This window comes from Anguilla anguilla, chromosome 12 (assembly GCF_013347855.1).
Source record: "Anguilla anguilla isolate fAngAng1 chromosome 12, fAngAng1.pri, whole genome shotgun sequence".
NCBI classification, from domain to species: domain Eukaryota; kingdom Metazoa; phylum Chordata; class Actinopteri; order Anguilliformes; family Anguillidae; genus Anguilla; species Anguilla anguilla.
This window is the reverse complement of record NC_049212.1, coordinates 16,081,329-16,103,040: the sequence shown is the minus strand read 5'-3', so window position 1 is coordinate 16,103,040 and position 21,712 is coordinate 16,081,329. Positions and strand designations below refer to the sequence as shown.

General features: G+C 46.0%; 1 protein-coding gene across 3 annotated transcripts in view; it reads left to right on the top strand.

Moving 5' to 3' along the window:
• LOC118209436 (histone-lysine N-methyltransferase 2A-like) overlaps positions 1 to 20,602 on the top strand; it is a 29,103-nt gene extending 8,501 nt beyond the window's left edge. Inside the window, exons 9-35 of one of the 3 annotated variants that reach the window (XM_035384744.1) lie at positions 705 to 935; positions 1,547 to 1,693; positions 2,016 to 2,114; positions 2,221 to 2,341; positions 2,478 to 2,591; positions 2,826 to 3,010; positions 3,167 to 3,340; positions 3,431 to 3,541; positions 3,921 to 3,994; positions 4,433 to 4,626; positions 4,882 to 4,970; positions 5,418 to 5,555; positions 5,789 to 5,947; positions 6,187 to 6,304; positions 6,401 to 6,479; positions 6,845 to 6,945; positions 7,200 to 7,337; positions 7,528 to 13,294; positions 14,021 to 14,086; positions 14,266 to 14,300; positions 14,470 to 14,580; positions 14,739 to 14,813; positions 14,910 to 15,084; positions 15,192 to 15,290; positions 15,387 to 15,470; positions 15,622 to 15,751; positions 16,298 to 20,602. In XM_035384744.1, coding sequence (XP_035240635.1) covers positions 705 to 935; positions 1,547 to 1,693; positions 2,016 to 2,114; positions 2,221 to 2,341; positions 2,478 to 2,591; positions 2,826 to 3,010; positions 3,167 to 3,340; positions 3,431 to 3,541; positions 3,921 to 3,994; positions 4,433 to 4,626; positions 4,882 to 4,970; positions 5,418 to 5,555; positions 5,789 to 5,947; positions 6,187 to 6,304; positions 6,401 to 6,479; positions 6,845 to 6,945; positions 7,200 to 7,337; positions 7,528 to 13,294; positions 14,021 to 14,086; positions 14,266 to 14,300; positions 14,470 to 14,580; positions 14,739 to 14,813; positions 14,910 to 15,084; positions 15,192 to 15,290; positions 15,387 to 15,470; positions 15,622 to 15,751; positions 16,298 to 16,573 — 9,090 coding nt within the window. In that variant the 3' untranslated portion in view covers positions 16,574 to 20,602. Of the gene's footprint in view, positions 1 to 704; positions 936 to 1,546; positions 1,694 to 2,015; positions 2,115 to 2,220; positions 2,342 to 2,477; positions 2,592 to 2,825; positions 3,011 to 3,166; positions 3,341 to 3,430; positions 3,542 to 3,920; positions 3,995 to 4,429; positions 4,627 to 4,881; positions 4,971 to 5,417; positions 5,556 to 5,788; positions 5,948 to 6,186; positions 6,305 to 6,400; positions 6,480 to 6,844; positions 6,946 to 7,199; positions 7,338 to 7,527; positions 13,295 to 14,020; positions 14,087 to 14,265; positions 14,301 to 14,469; positions 14,581 to 14,738; positions 14,814 to 14,909; positions 15,085 to 15,191; positions 15,291 to 15,386; positions 15,471 to 15,621; positions 15,752 to 16,297 lie in introns of all 3 variants that reach the window. The other 2 variants (XM_035384743.1, XM_035384742.1) reach the window with 2 other exon arrangements.
• The last annotated feature ends 1,110 nt before the right edge of the window (positions 20,603 to 21,712 follow it).

Here is a 21,712-nt window from a genome sequence, read left to right as displayed (position 1 = left end):
AACAGTGAAATTTTGTGTCTTGCTATGTTTGTTAGCACTGATCATGTTCAACAACATTGGAAGGTATTTATGATGTGATACCACTCCAGATAAGTAATGATATCTCAGCAACGATTTGAAAACCCAAGACCAAATTTTCTCGAGGTGTTGATGACATTATAACCTAACTTTGGTGAAAATTTGATTCAGTTTGAAGTATACGTTTTTTTGCAGATAAACTTTCAAGATTAAAATCACTCATAACTCTGTTACCTTTCATTTTGGGGTGAACACAGTACATATACTTATATATGTGTATGTAGCTGGAAAAGACCTTTAAAGGCATACAATGCAGGATTTCTTAGCCTTACTCCTCCGTCTTCAACCCCACCCACTCATGGGTAAATTACCCCATCTGACGTAGATTGATGGATAGCTAGAAGTAACGTTAGTACTGTGAAATGAGTGACTGTAAGCAGTAAGAAAGCAGATTCAATTATAGCTTAATGCCATTATATTGAAAGTAATAGTGGTTTAATTGTTGCGCAAGTATTATTGTCACCAGCTTCACACTGCCAGTAATGTTACTTATAGGCCCAACAGAAAACAAGCCAACTCCACATCGCTTTTAATCCCCTTAGCACCATCACATCGTCCTTCTCTCTGTGACCTCATCCCTGTCACTGATTCCCCACGGTTTGGGGTCTCTCTCCCTTTGTGCACAGGAGAAGCAGACCCCCACGAGCAGGTCTTTAAACTCGCTGAGCACTCCCTCGACAGGGGGCGCTGCTGCGCCCAGAGTACCCTGCGACGGAGTGCATGGCCTGCCGGGGGAATTCAAGGAGGACTGTGACGTGGAGAATGTGTGGGAGGCAGGCGGCCTCAGCATCCTCACCTCTGTGCCCGTCAAACCGCTCACACTCTGCCTGCTGTGTGCCAGCAGCGGGAACGTGGAGGTGAGCTACACCTTCTCTTCCTGCACGTTTACTCGGAGAAATGTACCTTTACATACCTTTGCATATGTACCCAAGCATACGCGTGTACCTTCATCTCACAGAGATGTATTGAAGACTGAATGACAGGGAGCCTCAGTGAGTTTATTTTTGGCTTTTAAATCGCAGCTGCAAATTCGTGCTAAAATGATTAGACACGCAGGCAACACATTTAGAAAAGTCTTTAGTGAAGTACGTTTTCAGAGGAAGTTAATGGAAAGTGGTCTACAGCGCAGGCATGCATGTGAAGTATGATTAAAATGAGTACTCCTGTCTGTAATGGCAATTTACAGACAGGACCCTTTTTTGGGCATTTTTGGCCCTGTAGCTACCTCCTTTAAGACCTTCTTTTCAAGAAAGTTGCATGCTTTCATACCAGTTTCAAAAGTCAAGGTGCAGGTGAAAGTTTACTCAAAGAGCAAGGAATCCCATTATGTCAGCATTGCTTTTGTGCAATTATGCTAGCAGAATTTTGTTTTTCACATTCACAGGGAATTTCCCAGTTGACTGTGATTACTGCACTGAGAAGCCATGGTTATTCTGAGAGGTTACAGATGACAGTTTTTGCTGTGCAGTTTGTGTTCTGTCAGGTATGCTGTGAGCCCTTTCACCTTTTCTGCCTGGGGGAGGCAGAGCGCCCCCTGCAGCAGCAGCGGGAGAACTGGTGCTGTAGGCGTTGCCGTTTCTGTCAGGCATGCGGCCAGCAGGACCCCAGGAGCAAGGTGACTCTACGCTTTATACTCTGTAGTCTACACTTAGCACCCTACGCCGTGCATTCTGTACCCTACACCCTACATTTTATACAGTACATTCGAAACCCTACACTCTATGCCCTACACCCTACACCCTGGATCCTACACTCCGAAACTAGCACTCTGCACCCTGTACCCCACATAAGCTCTACACACCATACCCTGCACAATCCACCCTTCACTCTCTACATCCTATACTCTCAACCCAATGCCACAGTATGCACGCTAATCTGTCTCATATTGTTTGTATTATTTTGCTATGGCCTTAACTCTGCCCCCACCTCCATTTCAGCAGCAGCTACTGGAATGTGAGAAGTGTGGAAACAGCTATCACCCTGAGTGTTTGGGGCCCAAGCACCCTCGCAGACCCACCAAAAAGAACAGAGTCTGGGTCAGTACAACACCCCTCTCCTCCCTGTGATCCATCTCTCCTCCATGGGCCACGCCACTTTAATGTGCATCCTTATTTTATTAATCCCTTCTCTCTTTCTGCCCAGATCTGCACCAGGTGTGTGTGCTGCAAGAGCTGTGGGTCCACCTCTCCGGGGAAGGCTGCCGATGCCCAGTGGTCACATGACTTCTCCATGTGTCAAGATTGTGCTAAACTCTTTGTTAAAGGTGTGCAGAAAGGGCTGTTGTGACGGGAGTGCATTGTGGGAAGGACCGGGTGTGCTTCTATTTTCAGTATCAGGCCCAGTGGGTGTGGTCTCAGTAGGAGGACTCTCTTCATTGTTACGTGTGACTGTTTTTCCAGGTAACTTCTGCCCGCTCTGTGACAAGTGCTATGACGATGACGACTATGAGAGTAAGATGATGCAGTGTGGCAGCTGTGCACGCTGGGTGCATGCCAGGTGTGAGAATCTCACAGGTCAGTGCTTTTGCCCGCTGTCAGTATGTTCCTGTTTATGTTTGACGTGTCCTGGCACTTTTACTTTCCTCAGCAATTGCACCCCCTCCATTAGGTTTGGACAGCTTTGCAGATATCAGTTGTTTTGTCAGCTGTTCCTCAGTGAGTAATACCCACAGTCTACTGTTATTCCCTCAGACTTATAATTAAATGAAATGATCTGAGATCTGTGCCTTTTTGCCTGTCTGTCTGTAGATGAGATGTATGAGATCCTGTCCAAACTGCCTGAGAGCGTGGTCTACACCTGCACTAGCTGCACACGGCACCCCCCAGCAGAGTGGAGGACTGCCCTGGAGAAAGAGCTGCAGAGCTCGGTACGCCGTGTCCTGAATGCACTGCTCAACTCCCGAACTTCTGCACATCTCCTGCACTGCACACCGGTGAGTCACCTCTGCACTCCTGCTATCACAGTACTGGTTCTCATGGTTTACTGTTTTTGTGTGCATTCTGCTTTCTATGGTAATAGTGCCTATCTATAATAGTGGTCATCTATGGTAATGGTGCTTATCCATGGTAACAGTAATGATTTCTCTTAGGCTGTAATGAAGCTGTCAGAGCTGAACCCAAAGTCGGAGGGGAGCCTACCGTCTCGCCGCTCCCCTGAGGGTCCCAACCCTCTTCTCCTAAGGGGGGCGCCCCACTCTAACAAGTCCCCCCCAGACCTGGAGTCTGTGAAGACAAAGATGGAGAGTGGTGGCTATAGGTCTGTGGTGAGTAGCCCTGTTTCCTTTCATCAGTAATCAGTGTAAATACACAGCCGGAACACCGTAGAGCAACACTAAAGTTTTGATTTGTTTCAGCTGGAGTTCAGCGATGACGTGGTGAAAATTATCCAGACTGCCATCAGCTCTGATGGAGGACAGCCAGAGAACAAGAAGGCTAACAGCATGGTGAAGGCCTTCTTCAGCCGGGTCAGTATCGGGAAACGGCGCCTGTGCTAAGCTCAAAAAACTGGAGAAGATAGGAGATAATCATAACCACTGGCACAAATGGGCTGAGCTGAGCTTAAATGTAGATGGTCATTATAAAGCTGGATGGGATGGTGGTTAAATGGAAGCAGTGCATAGCAGAATCAGGTGATGTGTGGAGTGGGAATTGGCTTTAGTGGGGCATGTACTCTATGTGGTGTGCAGTGTGTTGTGTGTGGTAATTTTCTTGTGTGCTTATTAGTTTGTTCTATGAGATGGGTAGTGTGGATTGTGCTGAAAGCAGTGTGAGGTGTGTAGTGTCAGAGGTGTGACGTTCATAGTATGATGTGTGTAGGTAACCTTATGTTTGCCTTGGCTGCAGCAAATGGAGCGGGTCTTTCCCTGGTTCCAGGTGAAGGAGTCCAGGTTCTGGCAGCCCCACAAAGTGTCACCCAGGTGAGCCCCACAAAGTTAGCCTGCAGGACTCTTCCTTTAATACACCATGCAATGTTAGGAACGTTGGGTAACACACCCTAGATAAATTCCCATGCCCCTCTGGGAGTTCTTGCCTCATCATTGCTTGTTAAAATGAAGACAGTTTGGTGTTCTACCTGAAAATAGAATTTTCCCCCCATTTACAGTATTTAGTAAGCAATATGAATATTTATGCCCTAGGAACGCAATGTTTACACAGTCTCCCATGTGCTTCACCTCTTACATTAACATGAATCGTGACCAGAATGCGCACTACTGCAGCGACCTTGAGCAGAGTACCTGACAGTTTCATTTCGTTGACCTGTACTGAGACTGGTAGATATAATGCAGTAGGCCTGTACTGGGTTTGCAGCGGCACACTGGTAAGTGCTGTCATCCTGCTGTCACTCACTGCAGCAGTGAGTTGCTTCCAGATGCAGTTCTGCCTCCTTCCCTGGACCACAACTATGCGCAGTGTCAGGAGAGGGATGGGAGCCCCCCGGCAGAGCAGTCTCTCCTCATGAAGAAGATCATCCCTGCACCCTGGCCCCAGACCCTTGGGGAGTCTGACCCCCCAATCACCCCCTCACCTGCCCCATCCCAAAACCTGCGAGGTGAAGCTGCTCACAGACATGGAGCTCGGTTATTGTCACTGTAATCTGCATTATAAATTTGAATGATTTCTACCAATCCTGCACAAATAGGCATTCATTGGTTCTTTTAGTTCAGGCGTATGGTTTTCATACACCACTCCTAAGAGTATTTGCTGTTCTCAGATTACACACTCAATTGACTTTCTTTAGGGTTGACTTCTGCTTTTGGTTTATTACAGGTCCTAATACAGGGTTATTGTTTTTTTTGGGTTTCAGAGGACAGTCCTGAAGTGGTCCCACCCCCTGGTTTGAGTGACAGCCGGCAGTGTGTACTCTGTCTGAAGTTTGGAGATGATAACATTAATGTAAGTGACAATTTTCCACGGATTATACAGGTTATCACTTTAACTTAACCCTCAATGTAACACTCTGGGTTAAACTATGAAGACCAAGGAGCTCCCAAAACAACTCTGGGAAGGAGCAGTAAAAAGCTGGTAGGTCCATTCTTCCCCATAGGTCAGTGCCTAGATCTCTCCAAACTGTGCCGCCAGGCAAGGACGAAACTGGCTTTGTCTACTGTACGCTACACAATTGATACTTGCTGTGATTTAGACAAGGCTGCCATTAAATGTGAGAGAGTATCCAACTTTAATCATTTGAAACAGAATCTGAAACATGGGACACATTAGTGAAACTACTGACCAATGGCAACTTCGAAAGAGCTAAAGAGATGTTGGGGGAAATTCCCATGAGCCAACAATGTCTTGGTCAATCCACTTACCTGCACTGAGCACGTGTGATGTGTATTTCAGGATGGTGGCAGACTTCTGTACATTGGGCAGAATGAGTGGGCCCATGTGAACTGTGCGCTGTGGTCAGCTGAGGTGTTTGAGGATGATGATGGTACCCTGAAGAATGTTCACACGGCAGTTGCACGTGGGAAGCAGTTGGTAAGTGAAGGGGGGCCAGCGTTGTGGGTGTGGTTAGAGTACTGACGGGACATGATTACAGTACAGGGTGGGTGGGGTTGAGTTAGGCACTTGGGGTTAGCAGTTAATAACCTGAAAGTGAATAAAAATGGATGGTTGATTAAACATTGAAAATTAAAACAGATCAAATGTATGATGTAATATGTGTGTGTGTGTGTGTCCGTGTGTCTGTGTGTTGTGCGTTTCTCCCACAGCGCTGTGAGTTGTGTAAGAGGTCGGGGGCATCAGTGTGCTGCTGTGTTTCTGGCTGCAGCAGTAAATTCCACTTCATGTGCGCACGGCGGCAACGTTGTGTCTTCCTGGAGGACAAGAGGGTGTACTGCCCACGGCACCACAACCTCAGCAAGGGTGAGGTAAGGACTTTCTCTAGAGCCCCCAGCCTATCACAGCCGGATCAGTCCTCCTAAACCAAGTACAATGTTTGAAGGAATCACACACAAACACCTGGTCTCCAGTAGAACTGGAGGAGAAGGGGTGATGTTTTAAAAATCTCAAACCTACTGCTGGGGTCTCCGTACTACAAAGCCATAATAAAGGATTATGGCTGCGCAGTTCTGTACCTTTTAGCCTGATTAGCTGTCTATCTGTACAGGTGGTATCAGAATCTGGGTTTGGCGTGGCACGGAGGATCCTTGTGGATTTCGAGGGGGTAAGCCTGCGGAGGAAGTTCCTGAGCTGTGCGGATACAGAGAGTATCCAAATTATGATTGGTGCGTATGTTCCCTAGGACCTGTCCCCATTTGCTGGGCGAAGCCTGGCTGTTCCTCCAGAGATAGAGCTGTGATCCCGTGTCTGTATCACTGCAGGTTCCATGACCGTTGACTGCTTGGGAATACTGACAGAGCTGTCTGACTTTGAGCACCATCTATTTCCCATCGGATACCAGTAAGTGCATTTCTTATCTTTGTGTGCCATCACTTTATGTTTTGTTTGAACAGAAGTATGTAATTTTTGATTTTTCTAAGTAATAGGTGTTCTCTTGTTGATTAAGAAAGCGGCGGTTGTTCATGCTGTACATTGTAAGGGTGTAAGGATGTTCTTTCAGGTGGCTTTTGATGACATGCACCTGTAATTAGTTGTTGTTTTTGTGATATTTAATTTGGGCATGACAATGAGATCAGGGGCCCTTACTGTACAGAACACTGCACTACACCTGTTTGTCTGGTATTCATAGCTGAAAGACACCTGGAATGAGTTTTCTCTGCCAGTCAGGGCAGAATCACCAGTGTAACGTGTGGATATTTCTCCAGGTGTTCGAGAGTGTACTGGAGCACTGTAGATGCCCGAAGGCGCTGTGTGTACACCTTCAGGATTCTGGCATGTGGTCCTCTGTTAGGAGATCCTGTCTCAGGTGGGAACCGCTTCATTTATCCACTGTGCACATTCACAGATTCCAACCGAAATAGTCAAAAAGCAAGTTTAGTGACAAAGATCTTCACGGATGTTTCAGATGGCTTTTGTTTGGCATCAGTCATGACAGCATGTTGAAATGAATTTTTTCCATGCCAAAATTCAAATCTGTGTTGAAGTTCTTGTTTTACAGTGATAATTTCTATATCTTAGCGATCAAAAATTGGAATCAAATCATTCTTGTTTCTATTGCAGAAATGGAACTTTCACCTCAGGTGGACCCAGTGAAGTCCTTCTCCATTCCCACAACAAAACCAAAGGCTAACATGCGGAATGGAGAACACAACCAAACCCTGGGCCAGTCTCCTTGCTGCAGTCCCCTTCCTTCTCCAGGTAACCTGTCCCATTCGGCCTTGGACATAACATTCCCATTTCTTTGTTCTTACAGAACTTATCCTATGTAGTTGTACATGTCTGAAAGAAAAATGAGTGTATGTATATGGAGTTTAGTGAGTAGGTCATTATCAGAGATGTATCTGTATAATATGAGTGCATCTAATAACAGATGTGTTGTTCCGTTTAGGAGCCCTGGTTGATTCTCATCATGGAATTGTAAAGGTGGATGATGCCCCTCTAAGCTCTGGACTGCAGTGCAGTGCCCAACAGTGCCACACTTCCTCCCCCTCTCCTTATCTTTCAAAACAGAGAGTCACCTCCACTGTATACGGTGGTGGTATACTGAGCCAACTAGGGACCATCTCGACTGCACTCTCCCTCTCCATCACCCCCCAACATCCAGGGGCAAAGGAGGTGGAACGGGAGAGATACCCTGCTGTGGACAGCCTGAGTGGTGAGACGATGACTTTAATCCCAAGGACCCAGAGTAAATGGCGTGATGGTGTGCCAAAGAAGAGAGAAAATAGCAGAAGGGCACATGATGGTAAGCTGCCTGGGCCAGAACATGTTGTGGCTGGCTCACTCAAGGAACGAGCTGCATTACCTCCTGATACTGTGGTGCTAACTGGGCTGTCGAAGAGCAGCAGCTGTAAGCTGGAAAAGGGGGAGCAGTGCAGGAGAGGCACAGAAGGGCTGCCTTCCCCACATTCTCCTGCAACCCTTCCTAGGAGTAACCTTGGGAAAGATACTATTAGGAGCAACTCAGCAAACAATGCTAGTAGGGGTAACTCAGTTAAGGACACTAGTAGGGGTAACTCAGTTAAGGATGCTATTCGGAGTAACCTGGGGAAAGATACTAGAAGGAGCAAATCAGAGCAGGACACTAGTAGGGGTTATTCGGTGCAGGATGCTAGTAGGAATAACTCAGTGAAGGAAACTAGTAGGAGTAACTCAGTGAAGGATGCTCGCAGGAACAGCTCTGAGAAGGATGGTAGTAGGAGTAACTCAGTGAAGGATGCTTGCAGGAACAGCTCTAAGAAGGATGGTAGTAGGAGTAACTCAGTGAAGGATGCTCGCAGGAACAGCTCTGAGAAGGATGGTAGTAGGAGTAACTCAGTGAAGGGTGCGCATAGGAACAACTCTGAGAAGGATGATAGTAGGAATAACTCAGTGAAGGATGCTCGTAGGAACAACTCTGAGAAGGACGCTAGTAGAGGTAACTTGGTGAAGGACAGTAGTTGGGGTAACTCGGTGAAGGATGCTAGTAGGAGTCACTCAGTGAAGGATGCTACTAGTGGGAGTAACTCAGAGAAGGATGTTAGTAGGAACAGCTCTGAGAAGGACGCTAACAGGGGTAACTCGGTGAAGGACACTAGTAGGGGTAACTCAGTGAGGGATGCTAGTAGGAGTAACTCAGTGAAGGATACTAGTAGGAGCAACTCAATGAAGGATGCTAGTAGGAGCAACTCGAAGAAGGACACTAGTAGGAGTAACTCAGTGAATGATGCTAGTGGGAGTAACTTGGTGAAGGATGGTAGTAGGAACAGCTCTGAGAAGGATGCTAGTAGGAGTAACTTGGTGAAGGATGGTAGTAGGAACAGCTCTGAGAAGGATGCTAGTAGGAGTAACTTGGTGAAGGATGCTAATAGGAGTAAAGCAGAGAAGGATGTTAGTAGAGGTAACTCAGTGAAGGATACTAGTAGGAGTAACACAGTGAAGGAAGCTAGTCGAAGTAGCATAGTGAAACATAATAGTAGAAGTTACTCAGTGGAGAGTACTAATAGGAGTAACTCAGTAAAGGATACCAGTTGTAGTTACTCAGTGAGGAGTAGTTCAGTGAATTGTGCCCGCACTAATACCTCTGTGAAGGATCCTTGTAGGGATAACTCCACAAAGGATGCTGGTAGGAGTAACTCAGTAAAGCGTGCTAGTTCGAGCAACAGAGTAAAGGATACCAGTAGTTGTAACTCAGGGAAGGACGCTGGTAGAAGTAATTCTGTAAAGGATACTAGTAGGAGTAATTTGGTTAAAGATACTAATAGGAGTAACTCAATAAAAGATAGTAGTAGGGGTATATCAGTAAAGGATGCTAGTCGGAGTACCTCAGTAAAGGAAAATAGTATGAGTAAGTCAGTAAAGGATGCTGGCAGGAGTAATTTAATGAAGGATACCAGTCAGCATAACCCAGTGAAGGATATGACTAGCAGTAATCTGGTGAGAGATACGATTATGAGTAACCTGGGGAAGAAGAGGAATTCAGCCCAGGCTACTGCAGGTACCATGAAACCAGGACCTCAGCCACAGTACCACAGGGCTGCAGTAAATATTTCCCATGGGCATCTGCCAGGGCCAGCTTCAACAGCCTCCTGCAAGCCCTTGTGGTCCCTGGAAGCCACAGCAGGAGATGCTGTCACCCACAGTGCATCCAACAGCCGAGAAAGGAGCTCCAAAGTGAGAGCCACGGGTAGTGTGACAGTGAGAGATGGACACAGGAACAGGGAGGAACTCACACTGAAAGGTGAATCCAGGAGCAGTGGGGAGGCAGTAGTGAGAGAGAGAGACAAAAAGAACACTGCAGGCATCAGAAGCAAAGCATCTGGGACAAAGGGAAAGGAAAAGCATCCAGACCAAGCGGGGTCTTCCAGTTGTGATCAGAGAAACTGCGCTAATGTAGAGGAACTGAAGCTAAGGTGTGAATTGGAAAGAGGCCTTAAGGCTTCGCAGGTTGACACGCCGAAGTTAGGGAAGGAATTGTCCCCAAAGGAAAGGAAGCAGTGGGACCAGGTAAAAACGACACATCTGAGAACAGATCCGAATGAGACTCACACTGTCAGCACCTCCTGCTCCACAGTTACATCACCCTCCTGTTCCTCATCTGCTGCTGCTCAGAGTCTCCATACAAGATCCTCAAGCCTGCTGGTCTTCTCCTCTACATCCACAAGTCCAGATAGTTCAGAATCAGAATCTGAGCGTCACCTCCCTGCTCATCACTGTGAGGATGATAAGGATGGCCCTGAGGAAGGTGAGGAGGATGGTAGTGCTGCAGATGAGAACCAAGAGGACGACAGTGATGAATCTGGTTCTGCAAAGCGGCGCTACCCACGGCGCAGTGCTCGTGCACGCTCCAACACGTTCTTTGGCCTCACGCCTTTTTATGGTGTGCGTTCTTATGGAGAGGAAGATGTGCCATTTCACTGCGATGGAGAAGCCTGTGAGCAGAAGAGGGCTGGGGGTAGGAGCAGCAAGCTGTCACCAGAAGGGCAGGTGGACAGGGCAGACAATGTGTGCTCCTCTTCTTCAGCGGAGAGTGAGGAAGATGAGGAGGGTAGTAGTGAATGCCCAAAAAAAGATGCATTCTATTATAATTTCACCCGCACTGTCCTCAGCCCTGGTATTGAGCAGTCTGTGGGCAGGATTCCAGAGCTTCACAGCTTCCTGAAGAAAGAAGCAGGAGCTAAGGAGACAAAAAGGGAAGAGGCAGGAAGCTCAGTAAAGAGCCTAGGCCAGCCAAGGATCGGCCAACTGGATGGAGTTGATGATGGCTCTGAAAGTGATGCTAGTCTGAGTGCTGCCGGCATGAACACCACATCCACCACGTCTACATCAACAAAGACCACTCGCAAGAAGAAGGCCAAGGAGGGCCGGGTGGAACAGGACCGGCCAGAAAAGCAGGATGAAAGCAGCAGCAGCGGGTGTGGAAATAGCGGTGGCCGTGGAAATAATGGAAGCCGTAGCCGTAGCAGAAAGAATCAGAAGGAGAGCTCTCTCTCGCTGGGCAGTGGGAAGTCACAGGGACAGGGTCCCCTGGATGCTCAGCTGTCCCTTAGCACGGACCTTCTGAAGTCAGATTCTGACAACACCAACAGTGATGACTGTGGGAACATCCTACCCTCTGACATCATGGAATTTGTGCTCAATACACCATCCATGCAGGCCTTGGACCAGCAGCCTGAATCCTCCTCCTCTCAACTGCTGTCCCTAGATGAGGGATTTAGCCTTGATGGAAACCGGGGGAAAGACATGAGCCTCTTTGAAGATTTCCCTCAGCAGCTGCCCAGCACCGGGTCAGCTGAGAGGGGAGCCTCTGTGCCAGGGGATGAGCCATTCCTCCCTCTGGAGCTGCCTTCTGACCTGTCTGTGCTCACTACCCGTAGCTCCTCAGTGACCAGCCAGAACCCTCAGCCTGAGCAGCCAGAGCCTAGCAGCCACCCCATCATATCCCTGCCCACTGATGATTCCACTGGGGAGAAAGTAAGCAATAAGACCGGAGGGAACATAGTTGCCAATGAAAACCAGCAAGGTGGCCTTGGAGGTGGAGATCTGCAGTCTGTAGAGGGTCGCATCACCCCTGGTCACATAGACGCCAATCTCATTGCAAGCCCATCCACAGGCGAGGTGATGGAATCGGCCAACCGTGAGGTGACTGACACTTCTGGTACATCTGGATTGCAAGGTCTTCAGAAACACAACTATGTACCTACTCCTGCTGGTAGTTCAGGCTCCACCCAGGTGGCTAGCACTGCAGTTCAGCCCACTCACTTGAAGCCAGGCACTGAAAACCTAATTGTGGTGAATCAGCACCTGCAGCCCCTTTACGTTCTGCAGACATGTCCTGGTGTCACCCAGAAGATCCAGATTGCTCCCTCAGTCACTACAGCTGCAGTTATTGATACCAGGTCCTCCCTTATCAGCTCCATGACAGGAGGTTTGACTCTTACTGCAGGCCTGCACACCGGGGTTCCAGCTCCTCAGTCCATGTTTCCCCCTGGGAGTAAAGGGCCAATACCTATATCCCACCACCCTCAAATCCACACTTTCACTGGTACTGCACACACGGGATGCCAGCCTATGCCCAGCGCGTCATCAAGCCTGCTCATTGGGGTTCACCCTAATGACCCCCACATACTGGTGTCTGAGGCTGGGCAGCACCCTGGTCTTGCCCCCAATTCTGCCATTGTCTCCTGCAATTCATCCATGCCTTCTTCTGTGCAGAATAAGAAGCGGCCTATTTCCCGCCTCCAGCCACGCAGGAGCAGGAAGCTGGCTCGAGCCCAGAGCCAGCCTTCCAATATGACTCTTATCAACTTATCCCCTATGCAGATTACTGCTGGAATCCCAGCACAGCCTGAACTAGTAGAACTAGGCGCCCTGACCTCAGCTGCTCCTGCACCACACCGGAAAGTCCCCAACATTATCAAACGGCCTAAATCAGGGGTCATGTACTTTGAGCCACCAACTCTGCTGTCACATGGAGTGTCAGTTTCCGCTGCACAGCCTGTTGTCCTAGGGCACGAGCCCCCCGCACAGCTGCTGCCCTGTACTGTATCGGGACTGAACCCTAATCAGTCTGTACTGAACGTGCTGTCAGTTCCTCCTGGGGGCACTGGCAGCCTACTGAGCACGTCAGCTCTCACTACGCCCATCAGTGGCTTGCTCCTCAAAGCTAGCCAGCAAAGCATGGGTCTTCCAGACCACCAGATGATCCTACAGTCAGGGACACCCATAATCCCACAGCTGAGCAACACAACCCAGACCCCTGTTGCCAGTAGCATCTGCGTCCTGCCTCCCACTCAGCTGCCCTCCCATCAGACCCTTGGCATTTCAGCAGCTCAGCAGGAGGCTCAGCATCTACAGCATCGCCCAGCCAAGAAACCACAACCTCCTGGTCACAGCACAAGCGTCCAGAACTCCGTCCTGCTCACCTCTGACAGGGTGTCATCCCAGGCGTCACAAACTAAAGACATCTCCAGGACCCCGGACCATCCGCAAGCATGCAAAACCACAAGCACTGCGGGCACAGCTCCACTCTCTGGCAAGGGGAAGCAGAAAGGAAAAAGGACTCTGCACAGCTCTGATGAAGCCGGAGGCAAGAAGGCCAAGGCCTGCCACGCAGACCACCCCCGTGAGCGGCTGGGCGAGCCCAACAAAGGCAGCTGCTCTTCATCCACATCTGGGTCAGTCTGAGTTAGATGGCTATGTATTCTGATCATATTAATTGATGTAATTTGGCCTTATGAGAAAATTCCAGATCTATTGTTATGGAAGTCTGACACTGTGTCGACTGTCTTAAATGAGTAATGGCACAATGCTTAATAGCTTATTTAACTAAACAAAACAAATGAACCAAAACATTCAATAGACAGAATTGCATGCTATTTGGGTTCCTGGGGCCACAAACAACTGTCCTTAAGTACGAGGAGAGCATTGACCCTCCCCTTCTTTAAGCTTTATAAATTTCATTTAAGGAGCATGGTGCTTTTCTTATGATAGCAATCTAGCTAATACTGTAAAACTTAATTTGTTCTTGTAAATGCATTCGTTTTTAAAAGTTCTGTTGTGCTTGACAAAGCCAGTGTTCCAATTTGGCATTGTAATCAGATTCCCATCAAGTGTTTCACCAGCATCTCTTAGACATAGAAAAATACCCATGAACTATAGGAGCTTGAGGCAAGGAAAACATGGAAATGGCTGGGTACACTGTCTTTCAAGATATTTCTGTAAAACAATGCAGTGTTGTATTGATGCACCAGCTCGACATTTGCTTGATTGATGAGGACAAGTACCAGGGCTAATTAACTTTCAGTCACATTCACAAAGTGAACAGTGTTTTCTCCTGAAAAGGATGGGAAGCAATTGACAAGGGAGATAATAAGGATAATAGCTCTTGTGTGTTGCTGCAGGTGGCGGGACCCAGTCTCCCATGATCCCATGGACACGGAGAAACTCAAGGAAAGGGAGGTGAAGAGGTGAGTTAGATACTCTTAGTAAGGTATTGATTTTGATTCTCATCCTGCCCAAGAAGCATGTTAGTTGATAGGTGCTGTTTTTACTGAAATTGGCAGGGCTCATATAACTCTGTTCTCAATCAGTAGCCTAGGCTTTTTCCTGGAATGGTGGCTAAACTTTCTGCTTCAAATTGCAACAGGGCTGAGATACTACAGAAGAACCCCAAGCCCACAGGTGAGTAAGGTATCAAATGGGTGATACTAAGTGTGATGGGAAAATGACTTAGTTGATAGTCGGCATACTCATTTTTATTTAATTATTTAATTGTATATTTATTCCAATACTCCCCCTGTGTAACTGCTGACTGATTGACTCTTTGTGTGGCCTGCCCTGCTTTCGACAGCTCTTGATCCCCATAAGGAAGAAGGGGCCAAATCATCGATCAGTGAACGAAGGCTACTGTTTGAGATTTGCAGTGATGACGGCTTCCAGGTCTGCTGTGAGACCATTGAAGGTACAGCGGGAAACCTCTTTCTCCTTATTTCACAACTCACCTGTTTCTTTATATGCTATTGCCCCAGTACTGCACAGTTGCAGTCTTTTTTCCAAACCCATGAATATGTGTTTATGTGAAAGTTTTGCTTCATCATATACTCTTTGTTATGTTCGCAGAAGCCTGGAAGTCCCTGACAGATAAAGTTCAGGAGGCGCGCTCACATGTCAATCTTAAGGAGCTTTGCTTTCAAGGTCAGTTTGAAGGCACCAATGCTCATATAAAAATGATTCCAAAAGGCCTGTAGACTTCCATACTGAATATTTTGCATTCTCCCCCTGTGAGTTCAGGAGCAAGCGGGCTGAGGATGTTGGGTCTGGTACACAACGCTGTCATCTACTTTGTGGAGCAGTTGCGTGGCGCCCGGCACTGCCGCAACCACCGCTTCCGTTTCCACAAGCCGGAGGGGATGGGCGACCCGCCCGTCAACCCCCACGGCTCCGCCCGTGTTGAACAGCACCACAGGTATGGCCTTCGTCCCCCTCGCAGGTAAAGCCTCCGCCCTTGTCTCCGCGTGGCATACTGTGAAATCCTCCCCACTGTCACACTGTATTTCTGCCTCTCCCTCTCAGGAAGTCATTGGTTGACATGTTTAACTTCCTGGCCTCCAAACACCGTCATCCCCCACCATACCAGCACCGGGAGGAGGAGGCGCATCCAAAGTCTGCTCGGTGGGCCAAGCCGTCACTCCGTCGTCACACAGTCTGTTATTGAGAGGTAGAGGTGTCCTCTTGCTTACTGTGGAAATCCCACTGCTTGCTTTCTAGGCGTGGCTCCAGTGTGGACCTGCCTTTACCAATGAGGCTCAGACGCTTGAAGAAGGCATCCAAGAAAGCTTTAGGGGTCTACAGGTAAGGGTCTACAGCTAGGGGCCTGATTTAGATTAAATATTGAGGGACTCTGGATGATGAGACTCCAAATGAGTTCCCTTCCCAGGGGGAACTCCAATAATGGCCTGTTGGTCTGAATGTAGCCACTGACTATGCTGTCTGTGCCTGACAGATCAGCCATCCATGGCCGGGGTCTATTCTGCCGGAGGAACATTGACGCAGGAGAGATGGTGATTGAGTACTCAGGAACTGTCATTCGCTCCGTCCTTGCTGAAAAACGCCAGAGGTATTATGAGGGCAAGGTGAGACATATGGCAAAATGGCCACAGACGTCAGCTTCAGAGACGCCAGCATCCCAGACATCTATGTCACAGACACCAGCCTCACAGATGGGCCTCTCTGTCATTGCCAGTCACATCAAACACTCCTGCACCAGTCACATTAGCTTACTCGTAAAGCCATTGCTTGGTGCACAATTACCCAGTGAGGGGATGCCATTATATGAACTATCTAAAAGTGGTCCTGGCTGCCATTCTATGCTTCACTAGAATAAAACAGAAGGAACAGCCAGCTAAGGCCAGCTAATGGCATTTGGAACACAGTAGAACATATTACTTTTAGTTGTGGTTGCGATTAGAAAACCCCAACCTCAATAATTAGTAATCTCGACGGCTGACACTTTTATTTTTGCACAGGTAGGGTATTCATGGCGTGTAGATAAGGCCAATTTGAGCTTAAAGCCACTGGGCTCTCATACTCCTGATAGTTGAAAGTGTCTTCCCATATTTTCTTTGTGTGCGTTCACACGGTGATGTAATGATAATAACTGTAATGATCTGGTTCTGCAGGGAGTCGGCAGTTACATGTTCCGCATTGATGACTATGAAGTAGTGGATGCTACCATGCATGGCAACGCGGCTCGCTTCATCAACCATTCCTGCAAGCCCAACTGCTTCTCGCGTGTCATCAACATCCAGGGCCACAAGCGCATCATCATCTTCGCCCTGCGCAACATCTGCAGGGGCGAAGAGATCACTTACGACTACAAGTTCCCCGTCGAAGGGCCGGGCCACAAGCTTCCCTGCAACTGTGGAACAAAGACGTGCCGCAAGTTTCTCAACTGACGCCCCGCCCTCTCTGCGTACTCATGCCAGGTCTCTCACTTCTGTCCCCGCAGTTGTCTGAGCTCTCAGGAAAAGGGGGGTACTGAACCCTGCCTTTCCTGTACCGTACAAGGAGGGGCTTCAAACGGAGTTCACAAGGTAACTGTCCAGCGCACCCTTGCTTTATGGGAAGTGGGTGGAGTTTATACTGTGAGAGGCCTTTGCTTTATGAGGGGACTTCAAGAGGCAAATTCATTTGCAACCAAATTGGGTATTTTTTCATATTTTCACCAAAGTGCGATTTGTAGCAGGGAAGCAAGTTGCTTTTCTTTCAGCAGAAAAGGAATAACCAGCCTTTCCCCTCAGAAGCATCTCCCTGTTTGAATGTATTCACCTTACTGCCCCACACATCTGATCTGGGGTCAGCACAACAAACCCTAATCCTATGGCGAATGATAATGTGAAAAAAAAACCTGAAACTGATCTAGCATCAGCACTTAACGGCAGACTCAGTTTACACCGGAGGAAAAAGGAGCTGTGCTGAGTTTTATTTAAAATATCCGTTGTGTGACTAAAACATTCAAAATATTAATTCATAATTTTACAGGCAAAGTAGTCTTAGACATTAGAGGGAGCCAGCAGTCTTAGAGTTAGACTTGTAACAGGAAGTGCGATGGTTCTCTTTTAAGGTCATAGTGATGTTGTTTATAGTGATATTCATGTGCGTAATTAAACCGTGTAAAAGTCCTTACTAGACAGTACTAGGCGGAGAATAAGGCAGTGGACAAAATCCCGGTTCTGACCACTGACTGACTGCAGACTGAACTAACCTCTGTAGTTCAGGAATGTGTGTGTGTGTTTTTTTTATTTTTTAATTATTTTTAATTTGTGCTGTATATTTCAGTTTCTCCTTTATGCTTGTATGTAAATAATTTAATACACCAAATAATCTGAATCAGTTGCATTACTCCTTAGTTAAAATGGAGACGGAGTGCTTTATACAGTGTTATACAGTTTTGCAGACCTGGCAGCAGAATTATTGGGAAAGACGGGCGATTTTTTGGGCGGGCACATATCGATCAATGTTCTCAAGCGAAATACCAGCTGATCTACACAGGATATTGCGTTTTCCCAAAATTTTGAAACAATTTTTTGTTGTTGTAAAATGCTACTATTCATTTATGTGAAGTATGCGTACTAATACTATTAGTCTATAATAATAATAATAATAATAACAATAATAATAATAATAACAATTAAATAGACAATTTTTGTTGGTCAGCAGCTAGAGAGGAGGGACGGGCCGGGGAGGGGGGCACAGAGGTCATCCAGAGCAGGCCCGACCCAAAAATGCCCACCCATAGCGCCGGGTCTGCAAGTCTGCTTATATATTTGTTGTTATTATGGCCTATTTACTTCCTGGTCTTATTGGTCTATTGAAGCCGTTTGTTACGTTGGCATGTCTTTATTCCCCTGCTGTAAAGGGAACCAAACAACCCCTTTATACCAGCTCTTTAAAGGATTCTGTCAGGAGACTTTACCTCAACGTTGGTTATGTGAGCATGTATTTTATTTTATTTGCAGTCTTTACTGGAGACTGGAGCTGTATTGAAGTCTTATTGTTTGTCCGTATGCCTGTTTTTATGGATAAAGCGAAATCATGCTTTTATTTTTTAAATGTAAGTAATATGTATATTTTTCTATAGGCAAGACAGAAAGGCACTTGCCTGTGAAGAACACTTAATGGTTTTATATTTTTTTAAAGAAAACACTATTTATTTTACTGCGTTTTTTTGTAGGAAATCAGACCGTGTCCATACAGCAGCTTGGTCTTGATGGCTGCTTTTATATGTTTAATTTTGTAGCCTGTATATTAATTTCTATTCCAAAGAATAAAACTCTCTATCGACCAGGTGCTCATACTCACTGTCAGTCTGAGCTCGTCAGGGCATCTTCAAAATACAGCTTTAGTATTTGAGGGAGACATATCAGAATATAAATGTTGACCTAGGACAGTAAGACATGTGCCAGCCTTAATTCCAGAAGAATATGTCAGGATGCCCCCTAGCCACACCCATATTTAAATGATTTGATCTGTGCCATTATTTTGAATTCTTTTTTCTCTTATTGAAAAGCAGGGCTCTTAGTGAAAGGAAATTCATATGTGTTCTGAGTGCAACAGCATCTGTAGTCATACAGGTATATTCATTTTTTAATGAATGATTTAAAAAAAAAAAAAACATATTACATTATCCCAAATTAAAACTGTAGGCACTACCACTAAAGGTGGGTTGGGCAGATTGTGGCTCAGTCGTTCTGTAGCCTGCACTGAATCATGTGAAGCCTGTTGCCTTCAGCATGGCTGGGTGCTGCTATGCTCAGTGGTATTGGGTGTGTTCATGTTTGTTTTTGTGGACAGATGGCTGATACTCCAGCCAGGTAAAGTGCTGCAGTGCATAGCTGTAGCATGTCTTTGTTTCAGTTATAAAGCATCACGCTGTTTCTTTTTCTTCATTTCCGAACGGATCAGCGTTTATACCGTGTATATATTCTATGCTAGCAACACAGCATCAGTCAATATATACACAGATTTCATGTTTCTTTCAAAATGTGGCACATTTTTAGTGAAATGTTTAATTCTGACAAACAAAACATTGTTCTTGTTAGCTAACCCTTGTTGCACTGCCCTTGTTTGAGATTATGCTCTACTTACAATGCAAGCACTTGACACACCTGTCACATTGTCTTAAAGCCAGAGTCACCATGTAAATATTCGTTAAGAGGTCTGCGCTCTGGGGCTGCTGGGTGGCTCACCCTGTTAAGGCGCTGTTCCAGTGCATCGATCGCACGCGCTTGTCTGCACCCTCCCAAATCGACAACAGAGCTTGCAGTGAGCCTTGCAATGTAAGCATGATTGGGAACCTCAAATGGGTGAGACAAAGGGGGGAAAGCATTTTTTAAAAGAGGTCTGTACTCTGTTTTATTGTTGCTGAAAAATGCTTCTTATGACCGTATCGCAACACTGGACATTTATGATTGGATTGTTAAGTTGCGTTTTTAAAAAGATTTTTTTGCCTACATTGTTCTGTGGTAACACATTATCCATTTAATATGTGGAAATGAGTATTTAAAACTGATGTCGAATTGCTTACATCTCAAGTAAGCCTGGCTCTTGTTAGAGACTTTGCATCTGATGGACATTTTATTGTATCTTTTGAAAGATTTGGGTCAGTGATGTATTAGTTGATATGTTAATTGTTAATTAACAAGTGTTCATTTTTATGTTTGCTGAATATATGAATGATTTCAGTGCTTGTGTCCATGTGTGCATGTGTGTATATAATGTGGTTGTAAACATCCTTTTGAAGTCAGGCATTTTTATCTTTGTTTGTTGTAGTGGGGAATGCATTTCTGTTGTAAATTTATAGCAGGGATTTTAGACTGCTTTCTTAATGTGGTATTGTTTAAGGCCTACCAAGTACTCTTCTACACACATCTCCCTTATCGCTTCTCTCCATTTTCTTATACTTTCATTTAGTGTTACATAAACTGGGAATAACAATATTTATTTTGAGAAACATTTAATAACCATCATTGACGTCACAGGTTACAGTAGGTGTCTGGCCTAAACAGGAACAAGCTTTCTTCACAATTGTTCCTTTTGTTTTTTCCTTTGTTCCAAAGGAAGTGTATAGGCGCTGGCTTAAGGGAGACTTGTTGGAGCAGCTTAAAAACACGGTGTCAAAGGGTTCCTGTGGCCTTGCCTTGATGTTTTTGTCATGGACGCCTTTTCATTTTGCCTTTCCTTGAGAATGACGATCATGATGGTGATGATGGTGATGACAGTCCCTGTGAATCGGTTTCTTGTCAGGAAAAACCACTGAACCACAATAATTTCCCAATGTACCGAAACTACTTAAAGACTGAATGTAAGACTAAATGGCTTGTACATAACTGTAAAAAGAAGTGTTTCTAATCATTTTTAATTTCTGTGCACTTTTTTTATTTAAGTGATAGTTTAAATAATAAACATGTCTGTTTTAAACTTCAGGTTGTATGCTTTTGTTGGTCCAAAACAGCTCTACAAAGCTTTGGTGTGTGTTGCAGAAGTATAGTAGGCTACAAAGTATTATACTTCTGAAACATGCTATTGCAGCAGCGGCATTAAAATTATGTTCTGTCTCATGTGTGCACACATTGTAGCTGCAGTAGTTAGGTGATGGGAGAAGCATTTTGTTTTTGTGTACTACAAAAACGTTACTCACATCAAAGAATTATTGACAAGATTCTACCTAAAATTCAATAATATATAGTTACCCGAGTGCATTCCATCAGTGGAATTCAGAAGATCGACTTTTGGCAAGGAGAAAATATAAAAATGGCACAAAATGTTTGCTTTTAAAACATCTCCAAAGATGACCTTGTTCAGAATATAGAAGCCATCAGTTTCGTCGATAGCTTGTAAACTATTATTAGTGGATAGGGTCTATCATTCACATATTTAATGCTTCTTCTTCCTTTTTGGCTTTTTTTTGCAGTACAAAACTACTGCAGCTCTTGGCAGCATTATGATTTTAACTTCATAAATGACTGTATATGCTGGCAAAGTATTCCCTACAATGTACAAGGAGTTGCTGCCTTTCTGCTCAATGCTTGTGATGATGTCATATTTGGTGAGTTTTTAGCATAAGTGTCAGAGGGAGTGTGTAGTACTGGTCATTGACCTAGTGCTTTCCTGAAAAAAACCCCCCGTAAAAGTACTGAGGCTTTTTGGAAAGAAATTAACCCGTGGAGCTACATGCTGTGTTTTTCATCTCTAGCTCACCTCAGTACACTCTGTTTAAGCCCCACAGACAGTGGGGTTCCCTTTGCTGCCTCCCGCTATACAGCACCTCCCATAAAAGGTGACAGCCCTAACCTGGCCCAGGTGTACAATCAAGAGAACTCAGGCAGCTCTAACCTGGCCCAGGTGAACAGTCAAGAGAACTAGGACAACCCTATCCTGTCGCAGGTGTACAGTCAAGAGAACTTGGACAGCCCTAACCTGGCCCAGGTGGACAGTCAGGAGAGCTGTAAAATGTTTTAGGAAACATTTCATTATTTGGCCAAACAAATCCAAACACTAGCAAAATGACATTAATTACAGACTAACTGCAGCCG